This window comes from Cololabis saira, chromosome 11, assembly GCF_033807715.1.
Source record: "Cololabis saira isolate AMF1-May2022 chromosome 11, fColSai1.1, whole genome shotgun sequence".
Lineage (NCBI taxonomy): Eukaryota > Metazoa > Chordata > Actinopteri > Beloniformes > Belonidae > Cololabis > Cololabis saira.
The window spans coordinates 37,661,343-37,685,355 of NC_084597.1; the positions used below are offsets into that span (position 1 = coordinate 37,661,343).

Here is a 24,013-nt window from a genome sequence, read left to right on the forward strand (position 1 = left end):
AGACAATTTTTCCACTCATATGTTCCTCATTCAAGGTTGTTAAAAAAAACACTGCTATAATATTGTATGGTATCGTTATCGTGACCTCAATATCATGTATCGTACTGTATCGTGAGATTAGTATATTGTTACACCCCTATAGTTAACTACGGTCCTGTTGTTGCAAGCAACCTCAATCGTGCTTCCACCGCCGTGCTTCACAGGGGAGGTGTCTCTGCTAAAATGCTGCATTGCATTATGTCCTGTGCGCTTGATCATTGAGGTTGCATTCACCTCATTTTGAGACCTACTACATAATGTCTGTGAAACGGAGCCACGCCTCCTATGAGAGCGCTCCCGATCACTAATGTTTGTGGAGAGACTGTTACCAACCAGATAGGCTGAAGCCAGATTGGTGCAGATTACGGACGGGCTGGTTGGGCTGCTTGGCGGGCGAGGTCTTGGCAGAGGACGCAGGAGTCATGGTTTTAGGCGTGACTGACACCTCGCAGACTGGGCCGTCATACAGTCCCCTGGGTACGCCCCTCAGCTCAGCCAGCTGGGAAGAAAAACCAGTGAAAACTGACGTCATCACTTCAGAAGGATAATGGCACATTTTGGGTAACATACCAAATCAAACAGCATGGACAAACATCAGACACATCATTCCAATGCCAACATGAACCAGAGAAAAAGAAAGAAGTACTGTACCCTGCTCCGAGCTTTTATCCTCTTGTAGACGTAGTCAGGGAAAGGCTTGCGGGCCACGTAACGACCCGAACCCTCGGTGATGTGCAGAGTCCCTTCTTCTAAGACCATCTTCCCTTGGCTGATGACCACGAGAGGCCCGCCGCGCACCTCTGTGCCTTCAAAGATGTTGTACTCCACATTCTGAGAGGGGGAGGAAAGCAGTGATGTTGATGACAGCAATCAGTGGAAAAGGGGTAATAATCCACCCCTACACTCCTAACAACAAGTGAGTGATTCAGCTGAAGAGACACCTACTCATGTCAGAAAACCGATGTACGTGAAAAAAAGAGCTGATACATAGATCTGTGGATGAACAAAGCTGAACGCTGATGCCGTGGAGATAATTTCCTCATCACGATACTTTGCTGTATTCAATTTGAACTAGCACTTCCATCTTCCTTGTATGAAAAATGAATTAAATGTCCCTTCAGACGCACCTTCGCGGCCTTCACCTGGATTTCCCTGGGCTGTTAGGTCCATCGCTCACTGTGGCTCCTAAAAACTGATTGCTGAGGGCAAATTTAAGGTTTGAAGCTATTCACGAATAAATAATTTATGTCACAGTGGTTATATCAGTCTTTTATATGTCTATGTGGCCCCATCTCTCAATCCGCTTTAATCCGATTTATCAAGTCTTCTTCAGCAAAGCTTCTGCTTTCTTGAGCCAAGGAAACCATTCATGTAGGTTCTGTCGTGGCTTTGGAGACCTCTCTAGTAGGGCTGGGGATCGATTCAAATGTCAAGAATCGATTCGATTCCGATTCTTAAGATTCAGAATCGATTATCAAGATTTGATTCGATTCGATTCCGATATTGATTTGGGTTAGTGTTATTAAAACTTTTTTTTGAGCTGTTGCATGAATTATATGACTGTAGTTTTGCAAAATATTACTACTAGTATTATATTGAGATTAAACAGCAAGTATTGTCAGCTAATGATGCTGTAAGGATCAGCTCCCAGAATGCTGATAGAACTGCTTTCAGAAACATCGTGGGTCAGAATTACCAAACAGATCCAGGGAGGAAACAGAGACGGATGGAATCGGTTTTATTTTTTCTCACATTCCGTTTTTATTTGTTCCATGTTCGGTCTATTTTGGTTTTTAATTTTTGAGCATTTGGTTTTTAGCATTTTTTGCTAATGTAACCCCAAGACAGTATATAAAGTAATGAAATAGACGATTTAGGCAACAATGATGAAAAAAAAATACATAAATAAATAAAAGAAAAAAAACAACCAAAAAATCAAAATCTTTAGACATATGAATCGATTTTTAGGAATTAATATGAGAATCGATTTAGAATTGGGAAATCGATTTTTTCAACACAGGCCTACTCTAGGGTACAGTTCAGTAAAATGAAATATTTTAAAAAGAAACGGTTATTGCTTAGTTTCTGCTTTTAGGTTTCAAACGACTCAACGTTCGTGTCTGTCAGCCAGAAGCCGCGCCCCCGTGATGCTCATGCCTCCAGATGCCGGTGCGTATACTGTACAATCATCGCAGAGATGATGCAACCTGCACAGGTTTATGAAACGCTCACTCTGGGTTTACCGGTGCAGCGCTGATGCACCGGCACACGCCGTCATGTAATCTAAACACGATGTGTGGCGTTTGAGTGCCCTCGTGAAAGGAGCTTCAGCGTACAGCTCCCTCTGGCCTTACGCTCATAAAGCTAATTGTTGGGAATGCAGGAATGGTGAGCTGATGGGACACAGAGGCAGCGGCCCTTGTGCCAAAAGAAGAAGAAGAAGAAGAAGAAGAAGAAGAAGAAGAAGAAGAAGAAGAAGCAGGAGCAGGGCCATTAGAGTAGTTTGTTTGAACCGGGAGGGGGTGGATGTTGCTGTGTGACCAGTCTGGAAACCTTATGACTGCTCTCTTCTGAAGGCTGCTGGAGCAAAAGCTGAGCTCATAGAAATAGAGCCCAAAATGAGATCACTGGTAGGCTGGGCTGTCCCACGACACACACACACAGACACACACACACACGCACACACACACACACACGCACACACACACACACACACACACGCACGCTCAATATGAGCAATCTCCCCAGGGTCTGCCGTTTTCTTACCAAATGGAGTACAAAGAAATGGAACGGACATGACGAGATTAAGCAAACAGACTCCAGGAACATACAAAGCTATAGTCACTCTCTCCGTCTGACACACACACACACACACACACACACACACACACACACACACACACACACACACACACACACACACACACACACATATGTACTACGAATCTAGCGAGTATGTTTTTCAGTTCTCTGGCAGATCTTATGGATGACATCACTCCCTGAACGCTGCATGAGGCCAACGCCCTGCTCAGAAGTCAGACAGCCACCGGTCGCTCTACGCAACAAGAACATCAAAACAAACCAGCTGCTCCGGCTGATGCTGATTACAGAAACATTGACTGCTGTTTAATTTCACCTATCATAGTCGGATGGTTTGTATTTTGTATAAATGTCAAGATGTGATGAATGGAAAATATAATGTCAGTGGGATCCATTAAAACAGCTTAAATACTAGTTTGTGGGTTAAAAAGAAAAGAGAGGTACCGAGTTGTGGCTCTTGGCAGAGATGATCTTTGTGACGTCTGGATCCCAGAGCACCAGATCAGCATCCGAACCCACGGCGATGCGTCCCTTCCGGGGGTACAGGTTGAAGATCTTGGCAGCGTTGGTGCTGGTCACAGCTACAAACTGGTTTTCGTCCATCTTACCCGTCACCTGGAACCAATCAGAGCCCAGACTGAGGACGGCACAAAGGAGTCACAGTCCTCTTCTTACTCTCTCCTCCTCTGTTCTTGTTCCCGCATGTTTATTCAATTATCGCTGAACAAATGTGTCTTGTAGTGTTACAGTTTGGTTTTCTCACGTGTGCATTTTTACCCAAAACAACTTTATTAGTTGTCTCTTTTCACACAATGAGCTTTATTTTTTACTACAGAGTACACTTAGGACTAGGGGTGTAACGATACACTAATCTCACGATAACGATACGATATTATAGCAGTATTTTTTTAACAACCTTGAATGAGGAACATATGACTGGAAAAAATTGTCTTTTATTTGAAAGACACAAAATACAAAACAATGCTGTGCGTTTGCCCTATTGTTACAGTTTGTAACGCTTTATAACTGTTTAAGTTTTAAAGAGAAAGCCAGGCCAACCATTTTCCACAAACTGAACTAAAAGTAAATGTCAGGTTTGCATTATGCATCTTCAGTTTCATACAATAAAAATATTTTGCCACAAACTGAAAAGTTTCTCTCATGTATGATTTAACTTCTTTTTTTTTCCAGAAATTTAACAACTAAAATTAAATAAATAAAAGTAAATAAATACATACAATTTTACATCATAAAACAGATTGATTCATGCTCACCTTATAAGTGTAAGAGGAGATTTATTTTTGTTAAGAAGGTTATTTTGGTAATTCAGGGTTCATTATTTTATAAATATATTCTTTATATTCTGATGTAAATCAGGGACTATAATGACACTAGTCAGTTTATCTGTAGTGCTTAGCATGTTTTAGATTGGGCGGAGTGATACGCCACAGTACGGCACTAGGTGCTGTGTTGATGTTCTAAAATCCTACACTGTTGAGGGACATTAAAGTACACTGGAAGAAGTTGTCCCCGTGTTTATCCTACTCACGACCCAAAAAAGGTTTAATTTAATAAGGTAAGGGTTAACTCTACACCAGACTTACATAAGTAAAGGTTCAGAGCTCAAAACCCTGCAAGAGTCCCGTGATCGGGACCGCAAAACGGTTAGTTTCTTCTGAGCGGAGGAAGATTTTGGTCCGCGGGTCGAGGCGCGGTCGGCACGCGTGGTTGGATACACTTTGTCACCTTCACGACACGTTTCGTGATGTTTTTGTATCGCGAAATTTCGTGGCACGATATATTGTTACACCCCTACTTTTCACACAATGAGCTTTATTTTTTACTACAGAGTACACTTACGACACACTTGTCCCAGATGATAGACATCCTCTCCTCGGTTCCATTGACGCCCTCGGGGATCAAGCTGAAGTCGTCTTTCCCGACGGCCCGCTGGGCCGTGTTGAAGGGACAGTGTGCACTTCCTGTCACCTGCAGGTCACCACTTCAAAAAATAAGAGCAGAAAGGAAGGCGGGGTTTGTTAACTGTGTTGCTCACACAGACTTTATCAGGTGCGTCTAAGCTTCGGGAATTGGGATCACGCCCTTACCAGGACAGCAGGGAGTTGAGATAGTCTGGTGTGGTCGGATCAGGGCTCAGGGGAGGGGAGGTGACAAAAGCCGCCGCTTTGGCCCAGTTTTTACTCCAGTAGTGTGAACCGTCTGTTCCCAAGCTAGCAGCGATGGGCTCTCCAAAGACCACGGTGCCTGAAAGCCCAACGGCGTTGCAACATGAGCTGCCGCTACGACTGTAGCTACTCTGGTGTGGTCTAGCACCACAGCTCGTCTGAGGATGGGAAGTGTAAATGGAAAGAGCTCCTCACCCTTCTTCCTGGCCTGAGCGATGACATCAGCAGCGCTTTTGCTCATCACCTTGGTGACATACAAGGGGCAGTTTGTCTGATTGGCCACAGTCACGGCACGATTTACAGCTTCCGCCTCCACCTGGAGAACAAAGACGTCCTCTTTGAGAAACAGCGCGTATAGAAACTTAGCTGAAACACCGCTCCAAGTCCGGTCCCAGCGAGAAGACCGCATCACGCTTCCTGTACGTACAAAAATCAACGCTTCAACACTTTCCTACCACAACACGGCCAAACTTTGAATGCCATATTTCTTAAGCATCGCAGGAGATGTTAGTTTGGGACTTTAATGTGATTAAATACAAGCCAAGTATTCCAGATCCCATACAAATATCAATCAAGGATGGCTGGAAGCAGTTTAAAATGTATGAAGTAAGGATAATCATTTTAAGTATAAAGAATTTTTGTTAACTACACCACACTGGAACATCAGGCCCAATCCTAACAAAATAAAGTTTACCTACGAACGCATGGAGTGCTGCTGGGTGTATGAAAAGTATACTTCAGGTGCTCTTCGGCATGGGGATCCAAAAGATTGAAAAACAATTTAGAAAAACCGAGGCACTCAAGAAGTTAGAAAAATATAAAAAGCCTTTATTGAATCATGGCTTAGTAAAAGTTAAAAAAAAAAATGTTTAACTTTTACTAAGCCATGATTCAATAAATGCTTTTTATATTTTTCTAACTTCTTGAGTGCCTCGGTTTTTCTAAATTGTTTTTCAAAATAAAGTTTACGCACAAAAAATAGTCAGGCAATTTGGTTTAATAAGTAAAATTAGTAAAATGTTGGAATCTGTTTTAAGTGGGATTTCCAGCTGAGAGAGAGAAAGTTGCCCTTGCGTATAAATTAAATAAGATTTGAATATGACGTAGGTAAGAAAACCTTTTTAAACAGTTTTAGACCTGAGGCCGGGTCTCGTCAAGGCAAAGGCCATTAATCAAACAAAAGATGAATAAACTGTAACTTTGAGGGGCAGAGACACACGGTAGCGTTACTATGGCCACACATGCCTGATGAACCTAAACCTAATAAATCTAGTCAAAATTGTGTGCGCAGAAGCTTCTTGACTAAAATCTTTATAACTACCCAAATAGTCTAAAATAGTTCTTTGATTGTATTGAAACAAGGCTTTTACTTTCTTAGAAATGAGTTCCTGCAGAGCATGTGCCGCCTCCCTACACGGACAGAGAAGAAGAGTTATGGGCAACAGGTTCCGGGGCACGCAGCACCGGCGACTGCTTCTAGACTGTGAATAAAAGCACCAGCGGCTATTTACAGGGAATATTTATCACTTTCCTCAGATCTGGAAACCTTGCTGTCCAGGTTTTTGTAGTTTTTTTTGTTGCTGTTGCAAAAGTCTCCTATTTTTGACCTGCAACATCATGTCCCTCATGGCCCTGATGTGTGACGTCAGGGCGTGACCAAAGCGCGAGCTGTGCTCAGAGCGTGAGAGTTGGCAGCTGCTTCAAATCTGTTCCCCGTCCAAAATAAGCTAGATCGCTTAGGAGCGCGGATGACAAATGACCAACGATATGGTCCAACTGGAACAGTGCACTCGTCAGTCTTTCTGCAATTCTGTCAAACATTACTGTTTGGGAAGCTTTTAGTCATTTTTTGTTTTTGTTCAGCTTGTTTTTTTGACATTTTACTGAAACATCGGGTACAAATATTAGATTAATCCGAGAATATTGGCAAATTTTATGTATTTTTTCATGTTCATGAATGCTTCATGTTTACAAGGGCAAAGATATTCATGTTCACAAAGTAAAATGAGAGTCTGAAAAGGATGGCGTTTCTCAAAGCAACAAAACGGCCACAACTTTGGGGTAAAACTGTCAAACACGTCTAACACCAGGAGCCGTAAAAGCAGAGTAATGACTTCTGCAAACACAGCGGGGAGAGGAGCTTTAAGTGGGTGTCTCACCTCCTCAGGACGGCTCAACACGTGTCCTTCAGGTCCCGTGATCCCCTGCTCCAGCATCCGGCGCTGCTCCTAAACACACACACACGTAAAACAAAAGCGTAAACAACTATCGTGGGGAATCGTGAAACGGTGAGTTGTGTGAAGGCGCTCACATGTTGCTCGTGAGCAGTCTTGGCAGTGAAACGTAAATCAGTGAATATTTCTCCTCATCTGTGGACCGTTGAGACCCCAGCACTGAACAATTTATCATGACTGTTGAGACTTTTTGGGGAAATGATGCGTAACAGCCTTTGTGCTCACGGTGTTGGTGAAACACACCGCCCTCACGGGCTCAGGGCTTCAGACTGCACATTCCAGCTAATCCTGACTTTAAAAGAAAAATCTTACTGTAAATCCTGTCTGTTTGTTTCCATTTCTCATTTCATTAAGACATGCTGTACCTCAGCGATGATGTCCCCGTTCTCAGCGTGAACCTGGGCGATGGCTCCCATGTCTCGGATCACCCCGAACACCTCGTACACCTGCGACACACAGATGCACGTTTAAATCCCACCTCGTTCACAGTCTCTGTGCACACCTCCTGACCCGGCCAAACTTTCATGTTAAAGTTTCTTATCGTGAAATGGCTCCTTCTGTTGTGAGCTCCAAGTCCAGGCGCAATAATGACCAGTTTGGAGGTCATGTTTGTCATTTGTGTCCAAATTTACGCTTGCATGGCGGCTGAAAGCTGTGCAATAATCTCCTAACAAGCACAAACCTGAAATCAGCTAGCATGATGTGTGAGTGCCATCCTGAAGTGTTTTTAACACCGCAGGCTGTTGCAGACATTTCATCAATGAAGTTGTGATAAAAGGACATAATATTTCGAGCTAAATCTGCAAGAAAAGGCATGAAGTAACAGATTTAACACCCTATCCAGTATTTTATGCAAAAATAATCTTAATTGTTCCCTACAAATGGGGTGGGGCAGGGGGGGTCACAGTGGGTTTCACAAGAAATATTTCAATTTCACGCATAAAGGAAAGAGTCGATTTCAGTCTCTGCAAGATGATATTGTACAACCTGGAAAAACAAATGTGATATTTAAAGGATGATAGGATCTACTAAAGAAATATGCACCATGGACAAAAAGGAAGGTTTTTTTGATTCCTCCGAAACTTGATGATATATATCGATGCATGCAAGGCAAAACCCAAACATCTGAAGAGAAACAAAACAAGAAGCCTTTTTGAGATACAATGGACTGAAAATTACTGTGAACTATGAGAACCACTTTACCAACTGTTGGCGAAACCCTCTGCCTCAGCTCTTCTCTATTTTATTTATTCCTTTAAGTCATTTGGAAAAAGGGAAAAATGTAAAAATGCCATCTTTAACTTGGAACTTAGGAAATCAAGTTGTCGGGGGATTTAAGAAAAAAAAGAAAGCAAGAAGCATGCTGGGATATTTACACAGCATATGCAAAGTCTCCAGTGTTTATGCAATTCACTGAGTCTGCAGAAAGATTTGACATCTCCGAGTTGCCAAATGAGCAAACAACAGGCATCATAGTTTGACAGGGGCGCAAACAGATTATAAACTCAGGCTGCAGCAGGCCACCAACATTCCTCACCTAGGTGCAAAGAAAGCTGCTCTCAACTGGCATTAATTCATTTTAATGAAGAATCAGAGATGTGTCTTTTCCTGACGAAACACACGATGAGACAACACCTCACCAGGACAAACGCTGCGCTCTCAATGTAATAACCAAAATTAAGACTGAGAAGTGATTTTTATGATCTTATAATGTCAGACTGATTGCAGGCTACCAGTGTCTGCTTCTCCAAGTTACTACTTTGTGTCTATGAGCTGCCAGGATAAACAGATATAAACATTCATGTGGTGAACATGTTGGTATGATGACAGGAACACTTTGGGCGCTTATGTTTTCTCTTTTTTTTTCGCAGTTATTATTCAGGACTATTTCATGCAAGAAAATTAAAATTTACTGGGCTTGGTTCATGTGTGCCGCGCCAACATCTGTAGGTTAAAGCAACTCTATGTAGATATACTACTTCTAACCACATGGAGGCGGTATAACAGGAGAATGTCCATGTGTCAGACTCTGGTGTCAGACAAAATGAAGTGCACTTCTAGTGGAGGAAAGGTGGTACTGCAAGCTGTGCCAGGCCATCCCCACTCATTAGTGTAGCCAGTGGCTTTTCTCATCACAACATATACCCCCAGTTGGTCAGAAATGGTATTGCCATATAATGTAGCTTTAAATGCTTTTAGGAAGGAAGGTGAACCGTGCCAGCATCAAAGTGGCAGGAGATTATAAACTACACTAAAACACATTCGTTTTAGTCGTCCCACCCATCCCTGTTATACTGGACCTTATTTTGTATGTGACAAAATGCTATTTATTGACCTTAAACATGAATCAAGGTGAGAGAATGCAAAGCTTTTGCAGATCAAGAGTGTGTGCACATTCTGGGAAATATTTTAGATTTAAAAGTCAAGGAGATGAGGAAAAAGTCCCACCTGAGCATCAGTAAGCTGGAAAATATCCTTATAAGCCAAGTAGATGAGGAAGGAGTTGACACCTGAGGAACATGAAACAAACACATAAAAACGTCAGTATAATCTGCATAATATAGCAATGTTGTGCCAGGATGAAGCAAACCTGTACATTTGTCACACAGATTGATATTGATAGTTCAGATAATACTTTTGTTTTTATTTGCAAAACACGTTTAAACTGAAGCTGAAACAAAAAAGAAAAAAAGGCCATCTCTCTGACTTCACTTATTTAAAAATGGTCAAACCTGTTGTTCTCTTGTTCAATGGGTGTGATAAACATTGCAGCCTCTAGAGGCCACTAGTGGGCTCTTTTTTTTTCTTCTTTTTTGTCTATCTTGCATTTGCTATCTTTGATTCTGCTGTTGTTCCTCTGCCAAAGATCATTTCAGTTTACTTTTCATAATACATGCGATTAAGCAAGCATGAAACGTCTGATACCAGTTTTTTTAAATATATGTATCGCTTTACATTTCAGTCATATTCCAGTTTCTGACTCAGCATCCAAACACATTTAGTAGTTTAGCTTCCAATTCAATCCTATATCATATTTTCTATGTCCCTCCCCCGTTCCCCATTAGTATAATTTCAAACAGGTGTGATGTGGAGTGGGTGGACAGGTCTACGCATGGCCATGGCAGAAATCATCCTTACTCACTATGTGGTGCACTACATTGCCATATTTCAAGCGCTGTCCAAACATATTGTGAGAATTGTTAAACCTTTTATCAGTAACACTTAAACCAAGTCCTCCAGGGCCACCGCCTTGCATGTTTGAGATGTTTCGCTGCTCCAACACACCCGATTCAAGCGACTGAGTCATTAACAGACGTGTGCAGACCTTGACTGCAAGCTGATGGCCATGCAGTCATTTGAGTGAGGCGCGCTGAAGTAGTGTAACCGCTAAAATATGCACAGCAGCAACACAATATAGTGCACTGAATGTATCCCACAATGCATCTTGAAATGTAGCGTACAGTTGAGGGTCACTATATAAACCATCCCATTATGTTTCATATGTTTGCACACGGTGCAAAGATTAGTGCTCATATTGAACTGAAAACCTTTGCAATGATCTGTGACTGCCAAATAAAAATGATCAAAGCCACTTTTTTGAAGGAATCAGTTGGGACTTTGAGGTGATTGTACCGTGATCCTTCACGAGCGCTTCCATTTCTTCCTGGATTCCCTTGTGCCACTCGATGATGTCAACGTGGAGCGAGTAGTCGCAGCAGGACTTGCCGTCGGCCCATTCACGCCACTGCTCGAAGGCCGAGATGAGGCTGATGCCGGGCTCAGGTATAACATGGTCAACTGGAGACACAAACACAGAGACGTCCCGTCGGGTTCAAACACTCGTTCTAGGTCTAATGACTGGAGGTCACTCAAAAAAAAAAGATAGATATTTAAAGAAAGTTTAGAAAGAAAACAGGTTGTTCTGTTATGAGACATGTTTATCTGATATGTTTACATGGATATCTAAATCAATTTGTTGACACTGAATAAACACTATACTTCAAGGAAATATGTGTTACTTTATTTGATATGTATGATATTGGGCACATTACAGTGTTACGTTAATGAAGTTGATCCAGCTAAATGCATCAACACATCTATTTGTGGAAAAGCATGATGTGGTATATTTGATCGACTATGTCAGTCTGAAGCGCTCCAGTTGCTGCTGTGTTGCCTCATGTATGTTGTTGAAAAGCTGCCACTAAACAGAGCGCACAAAGTTATGTCGCCTCTGTGTACATTATTTACTAATGGCATTCTGGTGAACCACGGTCCGGTCAGGGACAGACACACAGAAACAGAATATAAGGAGCCACAACACACACAACCAAGAATCCACACACTTTACATTAATTGAATCCATTAACACAAAACTATAAGCTACCTTGCTTTTCTCTCACACACAACTCACAACAAGACTCAACATAACTGTATTATTTTATGTCTAAATTATTTAAATGCCAGATTACTATAGTGAATTTAACAGAAAATTAGGAAGTCGACTCCTTGTGAATAAAATAACCACAAGAAAGATTTAATCAACTTTGCTGCTGCTATTTAGCTGCTACTGATACAAAACTAAACAATCTGTTTGGATTTAGGAATATAAAATGGTGATAAATTGCCCAAGAAGACATCCTCAAATGTCTTATTTTTATACAAACCAACGGACCACAATCACAAGATATTCCATTTACTGTCACAGACTGTCAAAAGAGGTTCAATTGATTGTATTTATATAGCGTTATCACACCAAAGTTGTCTCTAGGCGCTTTCCAGAGACCCAGAACATAAACCCCCGAGCAATTATTACATAAACACTGGTAGGTAAAAAACTCCCCTAGTGGGAGGAAACCTGAAATCAACAAGATGTTTTTACATCACGGTAAACAACATCTATGCAAAGTTTGAAGTTAATTAGACAAATTATGTCAAAGTTATGACTTATTTGGATATGATTTCATATTTTGAAAAAAACTGAGTGACGGACTTCTCCAAACACCATGTGTTAAAGTGTATGTTTTTTTTGTCCTGTCGAAAGGCATCTGATCCTACAATTTAACTGTCCTAGAACCAACCAGTGATTTTTAATGATTTTTTTTTTATATTTAGGTACCGGAAATCAAGAGTTCCCATTCAAAGGCGAAGGATGGCGGATACATTCAAGTTATGACCTCGATACACAACACAGTCAATTAGGACCCTTATGACAATAATATGTGCGGATTTCATTGTGAACGGATGAACGAAACGGGAAATAGAGCACATAATGTGATGAAAAATGTATACCTGACCAAAAGGTGGTGCTATGGAGTTCATCCAAGATAGTCATATCCACTTGTTCAGAATAGAAGCCCAATTAAATGCTTATATTTTGGGTCAGATTGGACAAAGTATGTGACCGAACTTTGCCTCCCTCTCATGGCGACGCCCTTTGATAAAAAGTTACAGTTTTCACTGTCAGTCATCGACTGATGTTACCTCAAAGCCAGCTCTGTGGATGTGCCTGGACCGATCCTAGACTGTTTAGTTTACATTGGACAGCCAAACGTGACCACTTCAGGGCCATTTTATCTTTAAATATTAACCAAATAAGTTTGAAAGTAAAATGTATTAATATAGTCACAAACTGTTTCACATAAACATGCCTATTATTATACAAATGGATCCATCGAAGGGACACACCAACAATTTGAGCAATTAGGTTAATTGTCATCAATCCCAATATTTTATATAATATTATTAACCAACTTAGATAAACGTATAAAGTGAACAGCTGTGCCTAATGACTATATTTTGACAAAGCACTACGCTGCTTGTGGACATATCCCTTTAAAAGTACAAATAATCAAGCTTAATTAACAATATACACCAAGAATGACTGCTAACTACCTACAGACCTTGATAAAAAGACGTGAGCTTATCGCTGTGGGTTGGAGAAATGGCCTTAAACGCCGTATCACCACAAGTTTTTGGACAGGCGCTCGGGACACACAGAGGTTTGAGTTTGTTGGATGTCATTAAGGGTGCAGAAGCGTGGAAGTGGAATAAATCTGACACAAAAGCAGGAACTTGGCCATGCAGAAGACGGTACGTTAGTGGTGAAGATTTTAAATAACGGGAAGCCAGTGTTTGGACTTCTAGAAGCAGGACTTGATGAACGATCCGGCTGCAGCATAGATGCACGAGGAAATGAAAGCATTCATGTGCATTGTTGGATACTGTAGTTACGACGATAGGATACAACGCTCCCTTAGCTCCATGTTTAGGTGGACATAGCTACATATTTAAGTGCATAGCAGATGGAGCACAGCGAGTAATCTAATTAAATCTAAAGAGTTGTGTCTGTCCCTCCGTGAGGCAGCGCCGGTCGTCGGCAGCTGCTGTGTGTTACGTTCAAGTTCCTGACCTGCACACCCTCGGCCAGGCCTGCGGCAGCCAGATCTCAGCCCAAGGTGACAACGGCACGCAGGGGGAGTTTGTTTTGCTGCCAGGGAGAGGATGGCGTAGCTGCTGAGTCAGCACAGGGAGGGATGCTGGGAAATTAGGAAAATGCAGTACTTGTTTAGCTTTTCCATTACTTTTTTTTTCCCAATGATATGCAACCAGCAAGTTCAAGCTTTTGCACTGAACCCAACCAATCATGGAACAACAAAACTATCCAAATGTGTAACATTTCCAGAATATGATCCTCCCATTTTTAAGACAACAGAGACGCTGGAACAGATTGATGTAATGTCCATCTTTTCGGTCTCCATAGACCACCACATTTGAAGTGCCTGCACTGACTCCAGATTCCTTCAGAATTGATTTGAAGATCCTTTTATTAGTTTATTAAAACGGTGTGGTTTCTAACCTACTTTTTGATCAGAGTTGTTTGTATTTAATGTACTACCATGGACCCTCAGCTCTTCTGGTGACAGGGATTTAATGGTTCAGTATTATTTTATTGCAATACAACTTTATCTTCTATCTCTCCTTTATCATCTAGATCAGTGTCTCTCAACCTGGGGTCCGGGCCCCCCCTGGGGGGGCGCCAGAGATCTCTGGGGGGGGCGCGAAACTTTGTCTGCTTTGAAATTATGGAATAATTTCAAAGCAGACTATAATTAGGAATAATTTATGAATGTCTTGAATATTTTTTGTGTTTTTTATACACTGGTGACAAACACAGCAAATGATTTCATTCCTTATTATTATATCATTACTCAACATTTAATCTACTCCGACAGGTTGTTAAAGGAAAAATGTTAAAAATTTTGGTCTCATATTAAAAGAGACATTTTTCAGAAATATTTTTATTTCCTTTTATGTCCTTTTGTGCGTATTTTATACATTGGTGACATTGGAGGAAAACAAAGTCATATAAGTCATATATACAGAGTAAACCAAAGAGAAATGTATCAAAAAAACATAATTAATGTTCATTTTTTCAATTAAAGACTATTTTGGTGCTAGTACGTACGGGTCGGGGGGCCCGGCTGGTCTTAGACACAAGTAGGGGGGGCTCCAAGGAAAAAAGGTTGGGAACCACTGATCTAGATCACAATCTTCACTAGTTTTCCTTTTTTTGTAACATCTTACTTTCCTTGACTTTTTGAAGTCTCACATCTGCATGCGTCCAGGTGTTTGTGCATGAAAGTATTACACAAATAACTTTGACTGACTTACCTCTTTAAATTACCAGAATCTGGAATCGCTTTGCGTTTAAGAAAGCATCATGATAGCTGACAAAATAAGCCGGCGCCACGCCCAGCCTTTGATGGTAAATGTTAGTATGTCATCACACAAGACGATGAAACTAAGAGCATCCGTTTTCAAACAGATAATAATCAACGGTTCTTATGTAAGCAGAGAATAAATCTGAGGGCTTTACTTTTCTTTCTTGACTCATTATCTCCACCTGGTGCTCCTGAAACCAGATGGTTTGTTTCAGACTGTGATTCAGCCGTGAACAGTCTTGGCCTCCTTCCTGCTCCCATTAAAGACACTTTCATTTGGATCCAATCAGCAGATGAGGAATCACTGCGGTGAAAAATGCTCAGCAGCGTGGATCCACTGCCATGTAGGGCCAGGAGGTGGGGGCTGGGAGGGGTTTGGGGGGGGGTGTCTGCACTCATTGGGACCCTGACTTACTGATCATGGTGGTGCCCCCGGCCAGCGCTGCCTTGGTTCCCTGGTAGAAGTCATCGGCAGCTGTCATGCCGCGATCAGGCATCTGGAAACGAGTATGCACGTCGATGCCGCCGGGCATCAACATGCGACCGTGGGCATCGATGGTTTTCACCCCTCCGGGAACGATGAGGTTCTCTCCAATTTGTCTGTGAATTAATGAGCAGTAATATTAGTATCTACTAGTACAGTACTATAACTGTTCATAGCAAAAGCTACGTGGGTGTTTAACATCACTCCCAGCTAGGGTTGGGCGATATATCGAGATTTTAATATATATCGATATGTTTTCAAATGCGATATGGTACGAGACAATATCGTTTATATCGATTATTAAAAAAAAAAAAAAAAAAAAAAAAAAAAAAATTACCATTTTGATAGAGCTTATTTTGTTAGTATCTTGTTTTGTTATTTGCACAACTGTCAACCTCAGTGGAAAAGTCTGCCTGTTACTGTCTACATTGTATTAATTGCACAGTGTATTTTAATTTAATTGTTATGCAGGAAAGGGATATTTGTTTTATTTTATTCAAGAAGCATTTTTATTCTATATATGCAGGCAGTTTATTTTTATTTCATTTGTTTTATACATTTTGATATTGTGCAGACCTCTGTTAATAAAGGAACCTGTGTGACATTTGGCACGAGGCTTTGTATTAAAACTGACTGTTTTTTTAAGGGTTTGCCTCAGAAAAAGATGAAGCTAACAGAGATGCTATGCTATAATGCTTTGGGGGAAACCCCAATTATGGCACAGAAAAAATATCGATATATATCGAGTATTGCCATTTAGCTAGAAAATATTGAGATATGACTTTTGGTCCATATCGCCCAGCCCTACTCCCAGCTGTAAAACACTTTCACTTTTAGGGAGGCGCTTGTAGATGGAACTGTGACATCACAGACCCAATGTTCCAGCTTCCTCCATCCTTATTTGTTTCCACTCAGTTTCCCATTTTGTAGCATTTGCAGCACCTCTGAAGTGGAAAGCACTAAGGTGCAAATGCAGTTTTGAAAAAAGTCACACCCTGTAGAAAAGGGTTGTGTTAAAGATGATGACTCCGCCCCCTTCAATCCAGCCGTTATGAACAAAGCTTTTAACTGTGTTTCTTTGGTACTTTGTGCAAATGAATTCACAGATAGTTCATCACATCATCTCGTTGGGAAACATTGAGTGAACGTCACATGTGACTTTTAAAAAAGTCCAGATATATTCAGTTAACCTTAACCTTATTATCTCAAGCAACTCTCCTTTTATTGTTTATACATTCTTTTGGAAGTAAAGAACACACTTGATGAGATCCAATTACAATCAGAAAAGGCAGTTTAAAAATAAATATACTTTTAATCCCTCTCCATGCTGAAGGGTTCATTTCTACATTTCTGCTTTTGTTTATTTGTGTCCTTCATAAATTCAAAAATGAGAGGGAAGTAAAAAAAAAAAATAGGTTACTCCGTCAACACAATTAGAAAAAAGGAAGTTTTTCACAAACTATCAGCAGCTGAAATTAAAAACCGTTAGACTCACTTAATGACTCCATCCTCCATGTAAATGTCAGCGCAGAAGGACTGGTCATCATTCACAATCTTGGCCCCTTTGATTAGGAGGCGGTCGCTCTGGAAAGAGGGAAAGAAGACGATTGGTTGTTGCACGTTTAAAAACAGGAACCACTTGCTGCAGTGGATTTTGGGATTTTTTAGAAGCTTATAAATATACACTTATGTGTGTGAGCATCTGATTTGGCACAAGTGAATGGAGGATCAAGGGCTTTTAATAAAAGGCATTTAGGAAAATGTCGCATAGGAGCGGATTGGCACTCGTGGCAAAAAGATAATAATCCAAAACCTCCTGCATTTATACAGCTTGACCTTTTTAGGCAGCACTCTGATGAAGAGCAGATGGTGTGTGATGCCTTTCTGAGGATATTGGCTCACACACACACACACACACACACACACACACACACATACACAAACTAGGGCTGGGCGATATATCAAGATTTTAATATATATCGACATATTTTCAAACGCGATATGGTACGAGACAATATCGTTTATATCGATTTAAAAAAAAAATAAAAAATGTTTTATGATTTTGATATAGCTTATTTTGTGACAAATTGACTTGAATGTTTTATTTGAGATTTTCACAAATGTTTTGTTATTTGCACAACTGTCAACCTCAGTGGAAAAGTCTGCCTGTTACTGTCTACGTTGTATTAATTGCACAGTGTATTTTAATTTAATTGTTATGCAGGAAAGGGATATTTGTTTTATTTTATTCAAGAAGCATTTTTATTCTATATATGCAGGCAGTTTATTTTTATTTCATTTGTTTTATACATTTTGATATTGTGCAGACCTCTGTTAATAAAGGAACCTGTGTGGCATTTGGCACGAGGCTTTGTATTAAAACTGATTGTTTTTTTAAGGGTTTGCCTCAGAAAAAAATGAAGCTAACAGAGATGCTATGCTATAATGCTTTGGGGGAAACCCCAATTATGGCACAGAAAAAATATCGATGTATATCGAGTATCGCCATTAAGCTAGAAAATATTGAGATATGACTTTTGGTCCATATCGCCCAGCCCTAACACACACACACAAACAAGGTGTATGTATTTAAATATACTGCACACACTCTTCACATATGAATGGAGCAGATAAAAAGCAGCGATACGGAGAAGTGAGACGTTTGGACCAGCAAGGTTCTCCTGGATGCCAGGGGAATGCAGAAAGAAAATAAAGGAGACAGAAAAAAAGATGAGCAAGATGCAGGAATTGAAAATCTCTGAATAAATGTTAAGCAGAGGAGTGCTAAAAAAAAAAAAAGGTGTAAAATGAGCTCCAAACCAACTACTTGGTTGTCTTGTTTCCCAGCAGGAACCCGATCAGAACATCTCCAAGCTGCTGTTGGATCGGTTTTGCTCTCTATAGCAACAAAATATGGGGATTTTTATATTTGCTGTGTGAGCAACAAAGGCAGCAGCCCACCTCTGGACACGCCCAACTGTCCTCTTCACGTGGTTGCAGTGACAAACACCACCGAGAGACCAATAAAAGGGCGGACCGTGCAATCAATCAGCCGTGTCTGCGGCTGCAGCATTTGTCTCTTTGCAGGGGAGACTCCCTCCTCGGGTACTCTCCCTCCCCTTCCCTGTTTCTCCCCCTAGTCACTATGGGGGCCTGGGCCCTCTCTCCAATAAAAAAAGAAAAGGGCAGTGGCAGCTCTGGTCACAAGGACACCAGCCTCCATGGCTAACAAAGGCTGCTCTGTTTGCAGCTCTGTTTGCGGCGCTGCTCCTCGCTGCAGCTCGGGCCCAGAGAGCAACTGCCCCGGTACCAACCCCCACCCTGCTTTTCTAACCCCATGACCCTCGTACAGTTACATACATTCAGTCAGACAACTCACGCCATGAAAACACTTCAATCATGAAAAAAGCATACTTGAGTTTTGCCGTTTAGGCTCCGTTCAGGCATCATTTATTACTCAACTGGAGCTCACAGGTGGAGGCCGGAGAGGAGGCGGGTTTTCCATTTTCAAGCAACAGCAAGCTTAGCAGGTGAGACATCCGACGGTATCTGAGAAAAAAGAACCTCTTTCTTCTTATTAGGGCTGGGGATCGATTCAAATATCAAGAATCGATTCGATTCCGATTCTTAAGATTCAGAATCGATTATCGCGCTTCGAGTCGATCCGATTCGATCCGATATTGATTTGGGTTACTGTTAATAAAACTGTTTTTTCAGCTGTTGCATTAATTATATGACTGTAGTTATGCAACATATTAATACTAGTATTATATTGAGATTCAACAGCAAGTACTGGCAGCTAATGATGCTGTAAGGACCAATCACCTCCCAGAATGCTGATAGAACTGCTTTCAGAAACATCGTGTGGGTCAGAATTACCAAACAGATCCAGGGAGAAAACAGAGACGGATGAAATCGGTTTTATTTTTTCCCCATTTATGAGAATTTGGTTTTTAACATTTATGCAAATGTAACACCAAGACAGTATATAAAGCAAAGAAATATAGACAATTTATGCAATTATAACTGAAAACTTTAATGTTTTCATACCTTTAAACATATTTAAAGGCAAAAACATGGTACCAGTTTTTCTTGTGTCCAACAAAATATTCCTTTTTTGGGGATAAACAAAAAATAACCAAAGGTTGTAATGTAATGATGAAAAAAAAAATGTATTTATTTATTTTTTTTAAATCGATCTTTAGACATATGAATCGATTTTTATGAATTAATATGAGAATCGATTAAAATCGGAGAATCGATCTTTTCAACACAGGCCTACTTCTTATATCGGTGTAAAAATGACATGGACTGACTGGAGTGAACCATGTCCTTAATACTATTTGTAAAACATTTCTATGTCTATCTAGCGGGATGTTATAAAATCTATGAAGGTGAAACCTGTTGGAGAGGTGGACAACGAGTAGAAGGAAGAACACTTTGGTGCAGCTCCAGACTGTCCGCTTAAAAATGGTGGGACAAGACCTTGGACATGGATGTTTCAAGCGTCCCATCAAGTCATTTGAAGGTAATTTCTGTGGAGGAGGCTTGTTATCGTTTGAGTTTGTTTGGCTGTTGAGCAGATTACTCGGATGCTACCATGACGAATGCCTAGAAGCTCATTGGAGATCTTGTGTAGACGGGACCTGCTAAACAACACTCACCTTGATGCCCTCTGAACACTCTTGCTATTTCTTGACTCACAGACACTTTACATCTTAGATTTAAAAGGAACATGCTACGGAAAAAAATAATTTGCTTGAGAGCACACATGGGATTATTTGACTACGAACACAAACCTCCACCTTTACAATCGCTCAAGTCTGAAAAGATCTCCTTCTTTTTGCAGGATACTGTGACCTCCCAGAGCCAGTTTAAAGTTGACCTATCCACCTCTGCCATCTCCATTTCCAGACAACTCTGCATCGTACTGCATTTACTCTAGAAGTATGTGGAATAAAGTTGTAACACTGATTTCAGAACAGCTTAGGAAGAAAACCAGCTGCTTTGAACTGAACTGCAAAGACAAGGCTGGAAGGAGAGCTTCTGTACTGTATCCATGTGTATTCTGTGCCTGCTTTTGAAAAAAATGTGTGTTTCCATTATGAATTTTGATGATCCATACATCACAATTTCATAAACAAAAAAAGTCACATACTTCCAGATGTTATGGTTCAGGTTCTCAAACACAAGATTTCATATATGAAATGTGAAATGGGCCATTTTGCCATTTTAGTTTTTAAAATTGTTGGAAGTTTGATGGGTGTGGTATAAAAATTGACTTCTTTTACTTATGCAACACATTCCTCGTTGAAAACCTAGATTAATAAAGCATGCCTCTCTCCAACTCCACACCTTGGCACAGGTTTTGCTTTCTCTTGGGAACTTTGTCCCCACTCAGAACCAACTCCCACAGCATCATTGGAGGATATTCATCAGCCGACTCCAGATAAGACTTCAATCCACCGCTCCGACTGGTGTGTCAAACCAGCAGAGTCCCTCTTTAATCTGAGGCCTCGAACAACAGCTGACGGGGGTGACAATAATTTCCATCCATATTTCCAGACTTCTGCTTTTGAAGCACTCTTACATGAACGGGAGCAGCTTCAGTGCGAGTGCAGCTGCACTTGATCACAAGCTTCTCATGTTTACAGCCACGCATTCAATTATTTTCAATGCAGCATCTCACAGCACATCCGATTCAGCTGTCTGCGGCAGGCCTAGAAAATGCTCTGCAGTTGTCTTTCTGGAAGGTGTGGCCACACTGTGACAGCAGGGATGGAGCGGACGCGTACGGATCACGCGGTGACTGGCCTGACTCCCTCCCACCACCGCCGTGTTTTCATCCGGGCCGCTACTCTGAAACATGCCGTTCAATCATGTGGCCCAACATGACTGTCATTATCGCATTAGTTACGGAGTCTGCCGGGACACCACTCCATCTATCAAATCAATGTTCATATCATCATGAGACAATCACTCTGGTTTGATTTGGTTATAATGATTCGGTGGGGGTCAGGGAAGTTTTCAGGCTTTGGTGTAATGCTGTATTTTTTTCTTTTTTTTTTAGCCCATGGGGGTCAGAGAGCGTGTGTGCATGCGCTGGATCTGTGCCAAACAAGACAATGACCTCACTCGCATGGGAATCTCTTAGAGAGCTCACAAACAGGATGTTGAACGGAGCTCAGTGGGTTCACTCTCAACGAGCCGCTATGTTTCAATTCCAGACTAAGACGGGTAACTTCACTGACACGCCAAACAAATTCCGATTCATTCTCTCTGTCTGTTCCTGCTCTGCCCGGCTGGTCTCCGGCAGGACGATCCCCCCTTATGATCCAGGTCCTGGTCCAGGTTTCTTCCCTCCTAAAGCGGCGTTTTTCCTTGCCACTGTTTGGCTTAAGGTTTTTCTCCCACTAGGGGAGTTTTTTACCTGCAACTGTTTATGTAATAATTGCTTGGGGGTTTATGTTCTGGGTCTCTGGAAAGATCCTAGAGACAACTTCTGTTGTAATAGACGCTATATAAATAAAATTGAATTGAATTTCACTATCAGACATGAGAAAGTGCTGCTCAGGAGGAATTGGTTGATTAGTTTAGACACAATACAGTGTTTTGTTCTCGTCAAGCTAAATTGTAGTCAGTAGTTGCCCTGACTGAGCCCGTCTGAACTGCCTCAGTTATAATACAGGAATATAGAGCTGGTGGTCCCAGTTCAGCTTCAGAGACGCTGCGGAAAAACACCATGAGCAAGCAGGAATAATCCTCTATGCAGTTGGAGTGGGTCTGTGCTGAGGTCAGGTCGCTGCAGGGCATTTAGTTTGCCATTGATCTGGCTTTGCTGATTGGTTATGTTCATCAGAGTAATGAAAGAGAACGGCAACAACTGGCTGTAAAACCAAAGCAATGGCTGAAAAGTGCTAAAACACCCCGCAGAGCAAAGGAACACCGAATGTGACCTGTTCCAAAAATGAAATGATGGATTGCAGCAGCTTTAAATAAACGTATTGATTAGAATACAGTGTCCTTAAAGCAACGTGAACGGAGTTACTGAATAACCTGTAACAGCCAGGCAGATCAGCGATGAGCGGCAATCATTAAAATCAATTCTAAATAAAACAAAGCTTCAATGCCGAATGAAAGGGAAGCTTTTTGACTGAGATTCAGAATAAAAAAAATCCAGACTAAATGAGCTTGGACCCAGAACAAGCGTCTGCCAGAGTCAAATGTAACCCAGCAACGTCGTGTGTTGATGTCCACATGGAAAATATCCCGGGAACATTGCTGAAGTCAGGTGGAGAGCCCTGCCAGGTCAGTCAGCGCAATGATTTATGCGCATGCCGGATCGGGCAAAGACCTGCGAGTTACCAAAACCACCTCCACAGATGCGAAAACACACAAACCAATCGCTCTCTGACACAGCGTTGGGAGAGGAGAAAAATCAAACTTTACACCCTGGCAGCAAAAATAAGACAGTCTAAAAAAAAAGACGTTTCTGTTTTATCTTTAAAACAGATACGTGGAGCTTTGGGTGGACATACTCCATAAACTGATGTCAAACTAACCTCGCTGGCTTAACAACGATCATCTCCATTTGTTGAAGTTGGAAACGTCCCATAAAATTTCCTCTTGATGCTTAAAATTTTACAGAAATTTTCTATGACTGCAACTATAAATCAATTTTATTGTGTCTTTGTCAATGTCAAGCTGAGTCTCTGCCTGAAAGATTTACTAAGTCTTTAAGCATATAATGAAAGAAGAAATAGCTTTTTTGTTTAAGAGCAAACTCAAAAACTTTGCTACTTTGTTTGGAGGCCACTGCCGTCCCAAGATATGTGATTTGGTAAGTTGCTCGGTGACATCACAGGCCCAGAGCAGAGCACTATCACCCGTATTCCTCGTCTTTTCTTCCGCCTGACTTCACATCCGGCAGCGTTTTCTGGACCTCTGAGTAATTTAGTGCAGTGTTTCCCAACCCTGGTCCTCAAGGCCCACTGTCCTGCATGTTTTAGATGTTTCCCTTCACCAACAATCTTAAAGATGGGAAGAGCTGTTGGTATCTCTAGGAAATGTGCTTCCTTTGTTGCTCGACCCCTCTTGTGTCAGATTGTGCAGAGTTTAGTATTATGTCACCTTGAGTATTGTTCTGTGGTCTGGGGATCTGCTGCTAAAGGTGAGCTCAGAAAGCTGCAGATTGCCCAAAATAAGGCTGCACGCCTGGTATTGGGTTGCTCTACCCCGATCAAATATTAGCCGCATGCATGATTCTCTCTCATGGTTGACAGTAGTAAAAAGGTTAGCTTTAAACACAGCTGTAATGTTTAAGTCAGTCTTGATTAGTAAAACTCCTGACTTTTTATTTAAACATATTGTTTTTAGATGTACTGTGCATGATCATGACACTAGAGGGTCCAGCAAAGGTCAGCTGGAGCTGCCTCACCCAAGAACAAATGCCTTATCACAATCTTTTACCTATAGAGCAATAACCCTATGGAATAATCTGCCTGACTATCTCTGTCTTATAGAAAGTAA

The 24,013-nt window shown here is 41.3% G+C and overlaps 1 protein-coding gene across 2 annotated transcripts in view; it reads right to left on the bottom strand.

Annotated features, from left to right (window-relative positions):
- Positions 1-24,013, bottom strand: part of dpysl2b (dihydropyrimidinase like 2b) — a 41,597-nt gene that overhangs the window by 4,706 nt on the left and 12,878 nt on the right. For both annotated transcript variants that reach the window (XM_061734441.1, XM_061734442.1), the window contains 12 exons: positions 16,980-17,068; positions 15,416-15,600; positions 10,913-11,077; positions 9,728-9,789; positions 7,645-7,725; positions 7,205-7,273; positions 5,241-5,361; positions 4,968-5,124; positions 4,720-4,861; positions 3,304-3,474; positions 691-870; positions 373-538 (listed from right to left, as the gene is read on the bottom strand). In XM_061734441.1, the coding sequence (XP_061590425.1) occupies positions 373-538; positions 691-870; positions 3,304-3,474; positions 4,720-4,861; positions 4,968-5,124; positions 5,241-5,361; positions 7,205-7,273; positions 7,645-7,725; positions 9,728-9,789; positions 10,913-11,077; positions 15,416-15,600; positions 16,980-17,068 (1,588 nt within the window). The remainder of the gene's footprint in view (positions 1-372; positions 539-690; positions 871-3,303; positions 3,475-4,719; positions 4,862-4,967; positions 5,125-5,240; positions 5,362-7,204; positions 7,274-7,644; positions 7,726-9,727; positions 9,790-10,912; positions 11,078-15,415; positions 15,601-16,979; positions 17,069-24,013) is intronic.